Here is an 18678-nt window from a genome sequence, read left to right on the forward strand (position 1 = left end):
TACCACTTACAACAATACAATAACAATTTATAGCATAGCACAATGAAACTGACATAAACCAAAAACAACATACATTTAGTTAATTATAAAAAATTAATAAAAAACGATGTATTTAGAAGGGTGACATTATCTGCCAAAGTAACACCTCGATCGAGCGTTCTTTTTGATTATTGTTACTGTGTAAAACCTAGCAGTACTACTTATTTCTCTGAGAGTGAGGCAGATATATATTATGACTGTGTAAAACCTAGCAGTACTACTTATTTCTCTGAGAGTGAGGCAGATATATATTATTACTGTATAAAACCTAGCAGTACTACTTATTTCTCAGAGAGTGAGGCAGATATATATATTATTACTGTGTTAAACCTAGCAGTACTACTTATTTCTCTGAGAGTGAGGCAGATATATTATTACTGTGTGAAACCTAGCAGTACTACTTATTTCTCTGAGAGTGAGGCAGATATATATTATTACTGTGTAAAACCTAGCAGTACTACTTATTTCTCTGAGAGTGAGGCAGATATATAGCATTTAGCAAAAAAACATGATTATTTGTCTGTCTGAAATGAAACCATCAAGTGATAGATTTTAAACAAATACATGTCTGTCATTGAACAATCCCATACCATGATTAGATAGTGAAAAAACACACCAATCTCTTTCATAATTTCTTTAAACTATAAAAGCTAATTTACCAACATTTCTGAAAATGGATATATAGCGTTTTGGAATGAAACTCTTGTTATGTTTCCCCATCTGAGCTCAGAGTAGATGAGAGATGCAATGTTTGTCTCTGTTGTGTTGAAGCCCAATCAAGCAGGAGAGACCAGCCTCCCCTGTACCCAGCTGTGTGTCCATGAAGAGTGACAAGTCTATGGGTCAACCTATAAACTTCAGAGAGGGAGACTTTTCTACTGAACAAAGGTAAGAAGAACTCATGGGTCATGGTCAGTGAGTTAAACAACACTGTCTCTAGTCATTTCTCCTCTCCCATTTTACCATTTATTTTGTTGTTTTCATAATCCATAGGCTAATAATTTTTTCCATTTTCATAGTCCTGAAACAATATTAAACAAACACAACATTCCTTCCCTGTGTGTGTGTGTGTGTGTGTGTGTGTGTGTGTACTCCCTGGATGAGGAGATGTAATCTCATGTTTTGTCCACAGAAACCAACAGGAGAGATCAGAGTCAGAGATTGTCAGTGGTCAGTCTTTCCAGAGTCATCAAACAGACCTGGCCTCCATATTCAGTGTATGTGGTCCTGTTATGTACATTTGTTTTTGTTTACCTCAACTAAAGTTGATCTGTCAATCATTCATTCATTTGTTAATGAGAAAGCATTCATTCTCTTAATAACGTATTTGCTTTATTTATTTCAGTTGCTTGAAGAGAATATTATGACATTTGTGAAGAACGAGCTGAAGATGTTCAAGAGGATTCTTAGTCCAGAATTCCCAGAAGGCTTTGAGAGTCAGAAGCAGGATGAGGAAGTGGTGGATGCTGAAGATGAGAAGCAGGAGAGCAGTGCCAGAGAGGGGGCTCTGAAGATCACACTGCACGTCCTGAGGAAAATGAACCAAAAGGAGCTTGCTGACACACTGGAGAAAAGTAAGAGCTGTCTGCCTCATGTTGAATGCTGTTTTAGAACATTTAAAAGCTGTAGCTAAAGTACAGCTAAAGTAGCTGTGTAACTCAATGATATTGTAGCAGCCTTAACACAACACCTAGTGACCTCATCAAGGAGCAGCAGTGATGTGTTGTGTTGTGTTGTGTTGAGAGAGAGAGAGAGAGAGAGAGAGAGAGAGAGAGAGAGAGAGAGAGAGAGAGAGAGAGAGAGAGAGAGAGAGAGAGAGAGAGAGAGAGAGAGAGAGAGAGAGAGAGAGAGAGAGAGAGAGAGAGAGAGCGAGAGAGGGAGATAATACCAATAATACTATAATCAGTCATACCAGTCTGTAATGCATTTTGAAAACATTTACACATTTATACAGTCAGTTAAGCTAATAAATTATTATAATTAAAAATGTTATAACATTCCCACAATACTGTAGGCATTAAAGCAGACGTAATATTAATATCCTCTGTGTTATTTCTTCATTCAGATGAGCTCGCTGTGATTTGCCAACGTGAACTCAAATCTAATCTAAAGAAGAAGTTTCGGTGTATATTTGATGGGATTGCTAAACAAGGAAACCCAACACTTCTCAATAAGATCTACACAGAGCTCTACATCACAGAGGGTGGAACAGGAGAGGTCAATAATGAACATGAGCTGAGACAGATTGAGACAACAACCAGGAAACAAGCAAGACCAGAGACTGCAATCAAATGTAACGACATCTTCAGACCCTTAACTGGACAAGACAAACATATCAGAACTGTGCTGACAAAGGGAGTCGCTGGCATTGGAAAAACAGTCTCTGTGCAGAAGTTCATTCTGGACTGGGCTGAAGGAAAAGCAAATCAGGATGTCCAATTTGTATTTTCATTCCCTTTTCGGGAGCTACATTCGATGAAAAAGAAAAAACAGACTTTCATTGAACTTCTCAATCACTTCTCAATGGAAACCAAAGAATCAAGAATCTCCAACTACGACAAGTACAAAGTTCTGTTCATCTTTGATGGTCTGGATGAGTGCCGACTGCCCCTAGACTTCAAGAAGAACAAAATATGCTGTGACGTCACAAAGTCAACCTCAGTGGATGTTCTGCTGACAAATCTCATCAAGGGAAATCTGCTTCCCTCTGCTCTCCTCTGGATAACTGCCCGACCTGCAGCAGCCAATCAGATCCCTTCATTGTGTGTTGACCAGGTGACAGAGGTACGAGGGTTCAATGACCCACAGAAGGAGGAGTACTTCAGGAAGAGATTCAGTGATCAGGACCTGGCCAGCAGAATCATCTCACACATAAAGACATCAAGGAGCCTCCACATCATGTGCCACATTCCAGTCTTCTGTTGGATTTCTGCAACAGTCCTTGAACACATGTTGAGTACAGACAAGACAGAAGAGATGCCCAAGACTCTGACTGAGATGTACACACACCTTGTGGAGTTTCATACCAAACAGAAGAATGAAAAGTATCTTGGGAAAGAAGAGACAGGTCCACACTGGAATAAAGAGAGCATTCTGTCACTGGGAAAACTGGCTTTTCAACAGCTTGTGAATGGCAATCTGATTTTCTATGAAGAAGACCTGAAAGAGGCTGGCATTGATGTCAATGAAGCCTCAGTGTACTCAGGATTGTGCACACAGCTCTTTAAAGAGGAATGTGGGCTGTACCAGGACAAGGTGTACTGCTTCGTGCATCTGAGCATTCAGGAGTTTCTGGCTGCTGTATATGTGTTCCTCTCATTCATCAACAACAATGAGAATCTAATGGCAAAACCTCAATCAACCAGGAACTTTTTTGCACTGTTCAGAGACAAGCCTGAAGTTACTTTCTACAAGAGTGCTGTGGATAAAGCCTTACAAAGTGAGATGGGAAATCTGGACCTGTTCCTCCGCTTCCTTCTGGGCCTCTCACTGGAGTCCAATCAGAAGTACTTACGAGGTCTACTGACAAAGACAAGAAGCAGCTCACAGAGCCATGAAGAAACAATCAAGTACATCAAGCAGAAGATCAGGGAGAATCCCTCTCCAGAGAGGTGCATCAATCTGTTCCACTGTCTGAATGAACTGAATGACCATTCTCTAGTGGAGGAGATCCAAAGCTACCTGAGATCAGGAAGTCTCTCAGAAGCCAAACTGTCACCTGCACAGTGGTCAGCTCTGGTCTTTGTGTTGCTGACTTCAGAAAAGGAGCTGGATGTGTTTGACCTGACGAAATACTCCAGATCAGAGGAAGGTCTTCTGAGGCTGCTGCCAGTGGTCAAAGTCTCCAGAGCTGCTCTGTGAGTAAATACAAGTATATTTAAGTATTAATCATCAGTTTAGCGAAAAATATATATTATAGTATGTATATAATATTATATTGAAAAACATATTGAATCACTGCATTGATGTTCACATTAGTATAACAATATGATCATACAATTCTAGGAGACAGAAGATGAATATATATGTTGTTTAAGAGAATAAACCAAATGCTGCTCTGTTAAATTAACAGTTTGTGAAATTATAATGATCTCTTTGCAGGCTGTCAGGCTGTAGAGTCACAGAGGAAGGCTGTGCTTCTCTGGTCTCAGCTCTGAAGTCAAACCCCTCACACCTGAGAGAGCTGGATCTGAGTAACAATGACCTGAAGGATTCAGGAGTGAAGCTGCTCTCTGCTGGACTGGGGAATCCCAACTGTAAACTGGAGACTCTGAGGTCAGTATTCCTGTATCACTCAATGAACACACATACACTGGACACACACTGGACACACACACACAGGACACACACACACACACCCAGGACACACATAATATACACACACACACTGGACACACACACACACTAGACACACAACCTGGACACACACTCATTGGACAACACACACACACACTGGACACACACACAAACACACACTGGACACACACACACTGGACACACACACACACAAACAAGGATTAATTGAGTAGTGTTTAGAAACATGTTATCTACTGTTAATAATGATACATTCATTCATTTATATACAGTACCAGTCAAAAGTTTGGACACACCTACTCATTCAAGGGTTTTTCTTTATTTTTACTATTTTTTACATTGTAGAATAATAGTGAAGACATCTAAACTATGAAATAACACATATGGAATCATGTAGTAACCAAAAAAGTGTTAAACAAATCAAAATATATGTTATATTTGAAAATCTTCAAATAGCCACCCTTTGCCTTGATGACAGCTTTGCACACTCTTGGCATTTTCTCAACCAGCTTCACCTGGAATGCTTTTCCAACAGTCTTGAAGGAGTTCCCACATATGCTGAGCACTTGTTGGCTGCTTTTCCTTCACTCTGCGATCCAATTCATCCCAAACCATCTCAATTGGGTTGAGGTTGGGTGATTGTTGAGGCCAGGTCATCTGATGCAGCACTCAATCACTCTCCTTCTTGGTCAAATAGAGGTGTGTTGAGTCATTGTCCTCTTAAAAAACAAATGATAGTCCCACTAAGCTTAAACCAGATGGGATGGCGTGACGCTGCAGAATGCTGTGGTAGCCATGCTGGTTAAGTGTGGTTAAATTCTAAATAAATCACAGACAGTGTCACCAGCAAAGCACCCCCACACCATAACACCTCCTCCTCCATGCTTTACGGTGGGAGCTACACATGCGGAGATCATCCATTCACCCACACCGCTTCTCACAAAGAGACAGCGGTTGGAACCAACAATCTCAAATTTGGACTCTAGACCAAAGGACAAATTTTCACCGGTGTAATGTCCATTGCTTGTGTTTCTTGGCTCAAGCAGGTCTCTTCTTATTATTGGTGTCCTTTAGTAGTGGTTTCTTTACAGCAATTCGACCATGAAGGCCTGATTCACACAGTCCCCTCTGAACAGTTGATGTTGAGATGTGTCTGTGACTTGAACTCTGTGAAGCATTTATTTGGGCTGTAATTTCTGAGGCTGGTAACTCTAATGAACTTATCCTCTGCAGCAGAGGTAACTCTGGGTCTTCCATTCCTGTGGTGGTCCTAATGAGAGCCAGTTTCATCATAGCGCTTGATGGTTTTTGTGACTGCACTTGTTCTTAAAGTTCTTTAAATGTTCCTTATTGACTGACCTTCATGTCTTAAGGTAATGATGGAATGTCGTTTCTCTTTGCTTATTTGAGCTGTTCTTGCCATAATATGGACTTGGTCTTTTACCAAATAGGGCTATCCTCCGTATACCCCCCTACCTTGTCACAACACAACTGATTGGCTGAAACGCATTAACAAGGAAAGAAATTCCACAAATTCACTTTTCAGAAGGCACACCTGTTAATTGAAATGCATTCCAGGTGACTACTTCATGAAGCTGGTTGAGAGAATTCCAAGAGTGTTCAAAGCTGTCATCAAGGCAAAGGGTGGCTATTTGAAGAATCTCGAATATAACATATATTTTAATTTGTTTAACACTTCTTTGGTTACTACATGATTCCATATGTGTTATTTCATAGTTTTAATGTCTTCACTATTATTCTACAATGTTTTTTTTTACTAATTTGAATGAGTAGGTGTGTTCAAACTTTTAACTGACAGTGTATATATACATATATGAATAGATATGGCAGGTTTCAGGACTCTGATGTATCTTAAAATGTTTTTAAAATATATTTTCACCACCAAAGAATAGCAGTGTGGTTTTAATATGATTTGACTCTTGCAGGCTGTCAGGCTGTCTAGTCACAGAGGAAGGCTGTGCTTCTCTGGTCTCATCTCTGAAGTCAAATCCCTCACACCTGAGAGAGCTGGATCTGAGTAACAATGACCTGAAGGATTCAGGAGTGAAGCTGCTCTCTGATGGACTGGGGAATCCCCACTGTAAACTGGAAACTCTGAGGTCAGTATTCCTGTAGTTGGTCAACAAGTCATAACTGTTCACCAGATCCACATGTGTTTACCAGGCACACATAGTCCACACCATATGTGTTTGGACAGTGAATCTTACAGTTTTACATTTGGTGCTATGCTCCAGCATCTTGGATTTGAGATAAAATGTTTCATATTAGGCAACAGTATGTAATGTCACCTTTTATTTGATGTTAATGGTGAGAGGTTAGCATGTTTTGTTGTATCCTCTGTAACTCTCTCACTCATTATTATTCATGATTCATTCATTATTTTTCTTAATCATGGCATCATTAGGATTAATTTAGTAGTGTTTAGAAACATGTTATATACTCACTTAGACAGAAAATTACTCCAGTCATCATCCACCATTCAGTTACTATTGGACAAAACATAACCCAAAACACAACCAAAACAAACTGCAAATGCAACCAACGAGTTTACAACCAAATACTCAACTTTTGACTACTTTAATACACTATAAGTGAAATGGTCAAAATACTAATTACTTCTTCAAAGGTGGGGGACTAGATACATAAAGTGCTTTCATTTCTAAATGGTGAAACAGATATGTATGAAAATACCCTAAAATAAAAGGTGACATTATATAATGTCACCTCATATGCAACATTTGATCTCAAATCCAAAATGCTGGAGTATAGAGCCACATTTAAATGTTATCTTTGTCAAAATAGATATGGTGTGGACTGTATACGCAATACAATCTAAATCTGATACGTCACTGTCTGTCTTTTGACTGATACTGCTTTTTAAACTGCTCTGGTCAGTCTACTCAAATATTTGTACTATACATGTTTCTCTCTACAATCAATATATGATCATTTCTAATAATGAAACATTCATTAATTTATTAATAGATATGGCAGGTTTCAGGACACTGATATATCTGAATATGTTGAAAAAATATACTGCCACTATTTTCACCACCAAAGAATAGCAGTGTGGTTTTAATATGATTTGACTCTTTGCAGGCTGTCACGCTGTCTAGTCACAGAGGAATGCTGTGCTTCTCTGGTCTCAGCTCTGAAGTCAAACCCCTCACACCTGAGAGAGCTGGATCTGAGTAACAATGACCTGAAGGATTCAGGAGTGAAGCTGCTCTCTGCTGGACTGGGGAATCCCCACTGTAAACTGGAGACTCTGAGGTCAGTATTCCTGTATCACTCAATGAACACACACACACTGGACACTCACTGGACACACACTGGACACACACACACAGGACACACACACACCCAGGACACACATAATATACACACACACACTGGACACACACACACACTAGACACACAACCTGGAAACACACTCATTGGACAACACACACACACACACTGGACACACACACAAACAGACACTGGATACACACACACTGGACACACACACACACAAGGATTAATTGAGTAGTGTTTAGAAACATGTTATCTACTGTTAATAATGATAGGTTAATTCATTTATATACAGTACCAGTCAAAAGTTTGGACACACCTACTCATTCAAGGGTTTTTCTTTATTTTTACTATTTTTTACATTGTAGAATAATAGTGAAGACATCAAAACTATGAAATAACACATATGGAATCATGTAGTAACCAAAAAAGTGTTAAACAAATCAAAATATATGTTATATTTGAAAATCTTCAAATAGCCACCCTTTGCCTTGATGACAGCTTTGCACACTCTTGGCATTTTCTCAACCAGCTTCACCTGGAATGCTTTTCCAACAGTCTTGAAGGAGTTCCCACATATGCTGCGCACTTGTTGGCTGCTTTTCCTTCAGTCTGCGATCCAACTCATCCCAAACCATCTCAATTGGGTTGAGGTTGGGTGATTGTTGAGGCCAGGTCATCTGATGCAGCACTCAATCACTCTCCTTCTTGGTCAAATAGAGGTGTGTTGAGTCATTGTCCTGTTAAAAAACAAATGATAGTCCCACTAAGCTTAAACCAGATGGGATGGCGTGACGCTGCAGAATGCTGTGGTAGCCATGCTGGTTAAGTGTGCCTTGAATTCTAAATAAATCACAGACAGTGTCACCAGCAAAGCACCCCCACACCATAACACCTTCTCCTCCATGCTTTACGGTGGGAACTACACATGCGGAGATCATCCATTCACCCACACCGCTTCTCACAAAGAGACAGTGGTTGGAACCAACAATCTCAAATTTGGACTCTAGACCAAAGGACAAATGTTCACCGGTGTAATGTCCATTGCTTGTGTTTCTTGGCTCAAGCAGGTCTCTTCTTATTATTGGTGTCCTTTAGTAGTGGTTTCTTTACAGCAATTCGACCATGATGCCTGATTCACACAGTCCCCTCTGAACAGTTGATGTTGAGATGTGTCTGTGACTTGAACTCTGTGAAGCATTTATTTGGGCTGTAATTTCTGAGGCTGGTAACTCTAATGAACTTATCCTCTGCGGCAGAGGTAACTCTGGGTCTTCCATTCCTGTGGTGGTCCTAATGAGAGCCAGTTTCATCATAGCGCTTGATGGTTTTTGTGACTGCACTTGTTCTTAAAGTTCTTTAAATGTTCCTTATTGACTGACCGTCATGTCTTAAAGTAATGATGTACTGTCGTTTCTCTTTGCTTATTTGAGCTGTTCTTGCCATAATATGGACTTGGTCTTTTACCAAATAGGGCTATCCTCCGTATACCCCCCTACCTTGTCACAACACAACTGATTGGCTGAAACGGATTAACAATTAAATAAATTCCACAAATTAACTTTTCAGAAGGCACACCTGTTAATTGAAATGCATTCCAGGTGACTACCTCATGAAGCTGGTTGAGAGAATGCCAAGAGTGTGCAAAGCTGTCATCAAGGCAAAGGGTGGCTATTTGAAGAATCTCAAATATAACATATATATTTTAATTTGTTTAACACTTCTTTGGTTACTACATGATTCCATATGTGTTATTTCATAGTTTTAATGTCTTCACTATTATTCTACAATGTTTTGTTTTACTAATTTGAATGAGTAGGGGTGTTCAAACATTTGACTGATAGTGTATATATACATATATGAATAGATATGGCAGGTTTCAGGACTCTGATGTATCTGAAAATGTTTTTAAAATATATTTTCACCACCAAAGAATAGCAGTGTGGTTTTAATATGATTTGACTCTTGCAGGCTGTCAGGCTGTCTAGTCACAGAGGAAGGCTGTGCTTCTCTGGTCTCATCTCTGAAGTCAAATCCCTCACACCTGAGAGAGCTGGATCTGAGTAACAATGACCTGAAGGATTCAGGAGTAAAGCTGCTCTCTGATGGACTGTGGAATCCCCACTGTAAACTGGAGACTCTGAGGTCAGTATTCCTGTAGTTGGTCAACAAGTGATAACTGTTCACCAGATCCACATGTGTTTACCAGGCACACATAGTCCACACCATATGTGTTTGGACAGTGAATCTTACAGTTTTACATTTGGTGCTATGCTCCAGCATCTTGGATTTGAGATAAAATGTTTCATATTAGGCAACAGTATGTAATGTCACCTTTTATTTGATGTTAATGGTGAGAGGTTAGCATGTTTTGTTGTATCCTCTGTAACTCTCTCACTCATTATTATTCATGATTCATTCATTATTTTTCTTAATCATGGCATCATTAGGATTAATTTAGTAGTGTTTAGAAACATGTTATCTACTAACTTAGACAGAAAATTACTCCAGTCATCATCCACCATTCAGTTACTATTGGACAAAACATAACCCAAAACACAACGAAAACAAACTGCAAATGCAACCAACGAGTTTGGGAACAAATACTAAACTTTTGACTACTTTAATACACTATAGGGGAATTGGTCAGTATACTTATGACTTCTTGAAATAGGGGGACTAGACACGTAAAGTGCTTTTATTTTTCTAAAAGGTGAAAGAGAATTGTATAAAAAACCTTCAAATAAAAGGTGACATTATATCCTGTTACCTCATATGAAAGATTTGATCTAAAATCCAAAGTGCTGGAGTACAGAGCCACATTTAAAATGTTAATTTCACTGTCAAACTAGATATGGTGTGGACTGTATACTCAATACAATCTAAATCTGATACCTCACTGTCTGTCTTTTGATTGATACTGCTTTTAAACTGGTCTGGTCAGTCTACTCAAATATTTGTACTTTTATATTTTTCTCTCTACAAGCAATACTTTGATAATTTGTTATTTCTAATAATGATACATTCATTTATGAATAGATATGGCAGGTTTCAGGACACTGATATATCTGAAAATGTTGAACACATATACTGCCACTATTTTCACCACCAAAGAATAGCAGTGTGGTTTGAAAATTATTTTACTCTTTGCAGGCTGTCAGGCTGTCTAGTCACAGAGGAAGGCTGTGCTTCTCTGGTCTCAGCTCTGAAGTCAAACCCCTCACACCTGAGAGAGCTGGATCTGAGTAACAATGACCTGAAGGATTCAGGAGTGAAGCTGCTCTCTGCTGGACTGGGGAATCCCCACTGTAAACTGGAGACTCTGAGGTCAGTATTCCTGTAGTTGGTCAACAAGTGATAACTGTTCACCAGATCCACATGTGTTTACCAGACACACATAGTCCACACCATATGTGTTTGGACAGTGAAGCTTACAGTTTTACATTGGTGTGAAAAAGTGTTTGCCCCCTTTCTGATTTTCATTTGTTTGCATGTTTGTCACACTTAAATGTTTCAGATCATCAAACAAATTTAAATATTAGTCAAAGATAACACAAGTAAACACAAAATGCAGTTTTAAAATGAAAGTTGTTATTATTAAGGGAAAACAAAATCCAAACCCATATGGCCCTGTGTGAAAAAGTGATTGCAATTCCTACAACCAAATAACTGGTTGGGCCACCCTTAGCAGCAACAACTGCAATCAAACATTTGAATTCCAATTAAGTTTTTACAGCGCTGTGGAGGAATTTTGGCCCACTCATCTTTGCTGAATTGTTGTAATTCAGCCACATTGGAGGATTTTCGAGCATGAACTGCCTTTTTAAGGTCATGCCACAGCATCTCAATAGGATTCATGTCAGGACTTTGACTAGGCCACTCCAAAGTCTTCATTTTGTTTTTCTTCAGCCATTCAGAGGTGGACTTGCTGGTGTGTTTTGGATCATTATCCTGCTGCAGAATCCAAGTTCGCTTCAACTTGAGGTCACAAACAGATGGCCGGACATTCTCCTTCAGGATTTTTTGGTAGACAGCAGAATTCATGGTTCCATTTATCACAGCAAGTCTTCCAGGTCCTGAAGCAGCAAAACAGGTCCAGACCATCACACTACCACCACCATATTTTACTGTTGGTATGATGTTCTTTTTCTGAAATGTGGTGTTACTTTTACGCCAGATGTAATGGGGGACACACCTTCCAAAAAGTTCAACTTTTGTCTCATCAGTCCACAGAGTATTTTCCCAAAGTTCTTGGGGATCATCAAGATGTTTTCTGGCAGAAACGAGACGAACCTTAATGTTTTTTTTGCTCAGCAGTGGGGTTTTCCTCTTGGAACTCTGCCATGCAGGCCATTTCTGCCCAGTCTCTTTCTTATGGTGGAGTCATGAACACTGACTTTAACTGAGTAAGTGAGGCCTGCAGCTCTTTGGATGTTGTTGTGGGGTCTTTTGTGACCTCTTGGATGAGTCGTCGCTACGCTCTTGGGGTCATTTTGGTCGGCCGGTCACACCTGGGAAGGTTCACCACTGTTCCATGTTTTCGCCATTTGTGGATAATGGCTCTCACTGTGGTTCGCTGGAGTCCCAAAGCTTTAGAAATGGCTTTATAACCTTTTCCGGACTGATGGATCTCAATTACTTTCTTTCTCATTTGTTCCTGAATTTCTTTGGATCTCGGCATGATGTCTAGCTTTTGAGGATCTTTTGGTCTACTTAACTTTGTCAGGCAGGTCCTATTTAAGTGATTCCTTGATTGAGAACAGGTGTGGCAGTAATCAGGCCTGGGTGTGGCTAGAGGAATTGAAATCAGGTGTGATAAACCACAGTTGAGTTGTGTTATAACAGGGGGGGCAAACACTTTTTCACACAGGGCCATGTAGGTTTGGATTTTGTATTCCCTTAATAATAACAACCTTCATTTCAAAACTGCATTTTGTGTTTACTTGTGTTATCTTTGACTAATATTTAAATTTGATTGATGATCTGAAACATTTAGGTGTGACAAACATGCAAACAAATAACAAATCAGGAAGGGGGCAAACACTTTTTCACACCACTGTATTTGTACTTTTATATTTGTCTCTCTACAAGCAAAACTTTGATAATTTGTCATTTCTAATAATGATACATCCATTTATGAATAGATATGGCAGGTTTCAGGACACTGATATATCTGAATATATTGAAAAAATATACTGCCACTATTTTCACCACCAAAGAATAGCAGTGTGGTTTTAATATGATTTGACTCTTTGCAGGCTGTCAGGCTGTCTAGTCACAGAGGAAGGCTGTGCTTCTCTGGTCTCAGCTCTGAAGTCTAACCCCTCACACCTGAGAGAGCTGGATCTGAGTAACAATGACCTGAAGGATTCAGGAGTGAAGCTGCTCTCTGCTGGACTGGGGAATCCCCACTGTAAACTGGAGACTCTGAGGTCAGTATTCCTGTAGTTGGTCAACAAGTGATAACTGTTCACCAGATCCACATGTGTTTACCCGGCACAAATAGTCCACACCATATGTGTTTGGACAGTGAAGTTTACAGTTTTACATTTGGTGCTATGCTCCAGCATTTTGGATTTTAGATAGAATGTTTCATATTAGGCGACAGAACAGAATGTCACCGTTTATGTGATGTTAATGGTGAGAGGTTAGCATGTTTTGTTGTAGCCTCTGTAACTTTCTCATTCATTATTATTCATGATTCATTCATTATTTGTATTAATCATGGCATCATTAGGATTAATTTAGTAGTGTTTAGAAACATGTTATCTACTCACTTAGACAGAAAATTACTCCAGTCATCATCCACCATTCAGTTACTATCGGGCAAAACATAACCCAAAACACAACCAAAACAAACTGCAAATGCAACCAACGAGTTTGGGACCAAATACTAAACTTTTGACTACTTTAATACACTATAAGTGAATTGGTCAAAATACTTATGACTTCTTCAAATAGGGGGACTAGATACGTAAACTGCTTTTATTTTTCTAATGGTGAAAGATATATGTATGAAAATACCCTCAAATAAAAGGTGACATTATATACTGTCACCTCATATGAACAATTTGATCTCAAATCCAAAATGCTGGAGTACAGAGCCACATTTAAAATGTTAGCTTCACTGTCAAAATAGATATGGTGTGGACTTTATACTCAATAAAATCTAAATCTGATACCTCACTGTCTGTCTTTTGACTGATACTGCTTTTTAAACTGCTCTGGTCAGTCTACTCAAATATGTGTACTTTTATATTTGTCTCTCTACAAGCAATACTTTGATAATTTGTCATTTCTAATAATGATACATACATTTATGAATAGATATGGCAGGTTTCAGGACACTGATATATCTGAATATGTTGAAAAAATATACTGCCACTATTTTCACCACCAAAGAATAGCAGTGTGGTTTTAATATGATTTGACTCTTTGAAGGCTGTCAGGCTGTCTAGTCACAGAGGAAGGCTGTGCTTCTCTGGTCTCCGCTCTGAAGTCAAACCCCTTACACCTGAGAGAGCTGGATCTGAGTAACAATGACCTGAAGGATTCAGGAGTGAAGCTGCTCTCTGCTGGACTGGGGAATCCCCACTGTAAACTGGAGACTCTGAGGTCAGTATTCCTGTAGTTTGTCAACAAGTGATAACTGTTCACCAGATCCACATGTGTTTACCAGGCACACATAGTCCACACCATATGTGTTTGGACAGTGAAGCTTACAGTTTTACATTTGGTGCTATGCTCCAGCATTTTGGATTTGAGATAGAAAGTTTCATATTAGGCGACAGTACAGAATGTCACCGTTTATGTGATGTTAATGGTGAGATGTTAGCATGTTTTGTTGTAGCCTCTGTAACTTTCTCATTCATTATTATTCATGATTCATTCATGATCTTTCTCAATCATGGCATCAACAGGATTACTTTAGTAGTGTATAGAAACATGTTTTCTACTCACTTAGACAGAAGATGAAAATTACTCCAGTCATCATCCACCATTCAGTTACTATTGGGCAAAACATAACCCAAAACACAACCAAAACAAACTGCAAATGCAACCAACGGGTTTGGGACCAAATATTAAACTTTTGACTACTTTAATACACTATAAGTGAATTGGTCAGAATACTTATGACTTCTTCAAATGGGGGACTAGATACATAATGTGCTTTCATTTTTCTAAACGGTGAAACAGATATGTATTAAAATATCCTAAAATAAAAGGTGACATTATATACTGTCACCTCATATGAACAATTTGATCTCAAAACCAAAATGCTGGAGTATAGAGCCACATTTAAAATGTCAGCTTCACTGTCAAAATAGATATGGTGTGGACTGTATACTCAATACAATCTAAATCTGATACCTCACTGTCTGTCTTTTGACTGATACTGCTTTTTAAACTGCTCTGGTCAGTCTACTCAAATATTTGTACTATACATGTTTCTCTCTACAAGCAATATTATGATAATTTCTAATAATGATACATTAATTTATGAATAGATATGGCAGGTTTCAGGACACTGATGTATCTTAATATGTAGAAAAAATATACTGCCACTATTTTCACCACCAAAGAATAGCAGTGTGATTTTAATATGATTTGACTCTTTGCAGGCTGTCAGGCTGTCTAGTCACAGAGGAAGGCTGCGCTTCTCTGGTCTCAGCTCTGAAGTCAAACCCCTCACACCTGAGAGAGCTGGACCTGAGCTACAATCACCCAGGAGACTCAGGAGTCAGACTGCTCTCTGCTGGACTGGAGGATCCACACTGCAGACTGGAGAAACTCAAGTATGTAGAGGGTTTATGTCAATGTTCATATCAGACATGTTGGAGTTATCAGGCTAGTTAAGACAAACATTCTGACCACCACTTGGACTAAGTTATATAAAGACTGTGTGTGTGTGTGTGTGTGTGTGTGTGTGTGTGTGTGTGTGTGTGTTTGTGTGTGTGTGTGTGTGTGTGTGAGTGTGTGTGTGTGTGTTCACACACTGAACACACACTGGACACACACACTGGACACACACTGAACACACACCCACACTGGACACACACACACACACTGGATACACACACACACTGGGCACAAAAACACTGGACACAAAAACACTGGACACACACACACACACAGGACATACACACACACACTCACACACAGGACAAACACAAACTTGACACACACACACACAGGACACACACATACACACACACACACTGGACACACACACAGACTGGACACACACACTGGACACACACACACACACTGGACACACACTCACTGGACACACACACACAAACACTGGACACACACTGGACACACACTGGACACACACACACACTGGACACACACACACTGGACACACACACACACACACTGGACACACACACACACACATGACACACACACACACTGGACATACACACACACACTGGACATACACACACACACTGGACACACACACACACACATTGGACACTCACACACACACTGGACACACACACAAACTGGACACACACACACACATTACTCAATGAATGTCTGTTCTTCTGCTTACCGCTACAGTGTGGAACATGGTGGAGAGAACACAATGAAACCTGGACTTAGAAAATGTGAGTGTTGACTGCTGTGAAGAATATGACTAAGAATAAGTCTTAATTCAAGTGAGAGTTGCTTTGAAAATGTGTGTGTCTGTGTATGTGTGTGGCATGTTCCTGTTACATTAGAAATGTGTGTGTGTGTTCATTGTGTGTGTGTGTTTGTTCAGGATGTGTGTGTGTGTTCAGGGTGTGTGTGTGTTCAGTATGTGTGTGTGTGTGTGTGTGTGTGTGTAATTAATGGGAATAAGTGTGTTTTATATTACCATACAGTATAACATATGATCATTCAACAAGTCTCAAGTTACCTTAACTTCTCCTTTTGATACCTAGAAACATCTACATTAAAGGAATTAGTGAAAAGTGAGTTAACATTCTAATGTGAATGATGATGATTTCTAATATTGTGTCTGGTTTCATCCATCAGATGTCTGTGATCTCACACTGGACCTAAACACAGTAAACAGATTCCTCTCTCTGTCTGAGGAGAACAGAAAGGTGACATGGAGGACAGAGAAGCAGCCATATCCTGATCACCCAGAGAGATTTGAGGGCCATAGACAGGTGCTGTGTAGAGAGGGTCTGACTGGGCGCTGTTACTGGGAGGTAGAGTGGAGTGGGAGTTGGGCTGGTATAGGAGTGACATATAAAGGAATCAGCAGGAGAGGAGGGGGTTATGACTGTGTGATTGGATGTAATGACAAGTCCTGGAGTCTGGTCTGCTCTGACAACAGTTACTCTGTCTGGCATAATAAGAAGTCCACTATCATAGACGTCCCCTCCTCCAGCTCCCACAGAGTAGGAGTGTATCTGGACTGGCCAGCCGGCACTCTGTCCTTCTACAGAGTCTCCTCTGACACACTGACCCACCTGAACACATTCCACTCCACATTCACTGAGCCCCTCTATCCAGGGTTTAGGGTTCATGGTGACTCGTCAGTGTCCCTGTAAATAATAACCATGGTAACACTGACACACACACACACACACACACACACACACACACACTGGACACACACACACACTGTACACACACACACACACTGGACACACACAAACACACTGAACACACACACACTGAACACACACACACTGGACACACACACACTGGCCACACACATACTGGACACACACTCACACACACAGACACACACTGAACACATACACACACACACACACACACACACACACACACAGACACACTCACACACACACACAGGAAACACACACACACACATACTGGAGACATACACACACAGACACAAACTGGACACACACGCACACACTGGACACACACACACACACTGGACACATAGATACACACTGGACACACACGCACACACACACACACACATTGGACACACACACACACACACACACACACACACACACACACACACTGGACACACAGACACACTGGACACAAACACACACTGGACACACACACACACACTGGACACACACACTGGATGCACACACACACACACTCACTGGACACACACACACACTCTGGACACACACACACTCTGTACACACACACACTGGACACACACATACGTCTTCCTCAGCTGTAGCTCAGCTGGTAGAGCACGGTGTTTGTAACGCCAAGGTAGTGGGTTCAATCCCCGGGACCACCCATACACAAAAAAAAGAAAATTATGCACGTATGACTGTAAGTCGCTTTGGATAAAAGCGTCTGCTAAATGGCATATTATTATTATTATAAAAGTGAGGATCTCGACACAGGACCTTCAAATGAGGACCATCATTTCTGACAGAATTGGGAACAAACAGACACCTCATTCCAGCACTAAGTGTCCCACAAACACAGACATCACTTCAAAACCTGATAAACTCCAATGAACAAATAGACATGCAGGGCACCAGTCTAGTGAGGACCAGTGGTTGCTAGGCAGTTTCTGGATCCCAGGTTCCAGAACAGCTTCTATCCCAGTTCTATCTGCCTGTTAAATCAAGCAACCTAAACTGTTTCCATCAGACTTTTAGAACATCACTGAATATTTTTTTCATTTTATGATCTTACCACTTTGCATGTTTTATTGATGTTCTTATGATATATTTTACTGTTTGTGTGTACGTACCACAGGAGGTTGGTGGGACCTTAGTTGGGGAGGACAGGCTTGTAATGGCTGGAGCGGATTGAGTGGAATGGTATCAAATACATCAAATACATGGTTTCCATGGTTTCCATGTGTTTGATGCCATTTCATTGGCTCCGTTCCAGACATTATTATGAGCCGTCCTCCCCTTACTTTTATACTATTCCAGGTATTCCTTAAAGAGGTGGGGTTTCAAGTGTCTCCGGAAGGTGGTCAGTGACTCCGCTGTCCTGGCGTCGTGGGGGAGCTTGTTCCACCATTGGGGTGCCAGAGCAGCGAATAGCTTTGAC

General features: G+C 40.2%; 2 protein-coding genes across 2 annotated transcripts in view; one reads left to right on the top strand and one right to left on the bottom strand.

Moving 5' to 3' along the window:
• LOC311141162 (NACHT, LRR and PYD domains-containing protein 3-like) overlaps window positions 1–18678 on the bottom strand; it is a gene marked incomplete at its 5' end in the record, with an annotated part of 340648 nt that overhangs the window by 90262 nt on the left and 231708 nt on the right. The gene's annotated exons all lie outside the window — the stretch shown is intronic.
• Window positions 2128–17609, top strand: LOC311099671 (NACHT, LRR and PYD domains-containing protein 12-like; the record flags this gene model as incomplete). The annotated part of the gene is made up of 10 exons (XM_084140391.1): window positions 2128–3867; window positions 4163–4314; window positions 7474–7642; window positions 10306–10313; window positions 10822–10990; window positions 12934–13100; window positions 14110–14283; window positions 15291–15464; window positions 16237–16283; window positions 16696–17609. Coding segments are annotated over 10 exons (3324 nt in total), but the record flags the coding sequence as incomplete, so codon positions are not given.

Source organism: Coregonus lavaretus (genome assembly GCF_964263955.1).
Source record: "Coregonus lavaretus genome assembly, chromosome: 2".
NCBI classification, from domain to species: Eukaryota; Metazoa; Chordata; class Actinopteri; order Salmoniformes; family Salmonidae; genus Coregonus; species Coregonus lavaretus.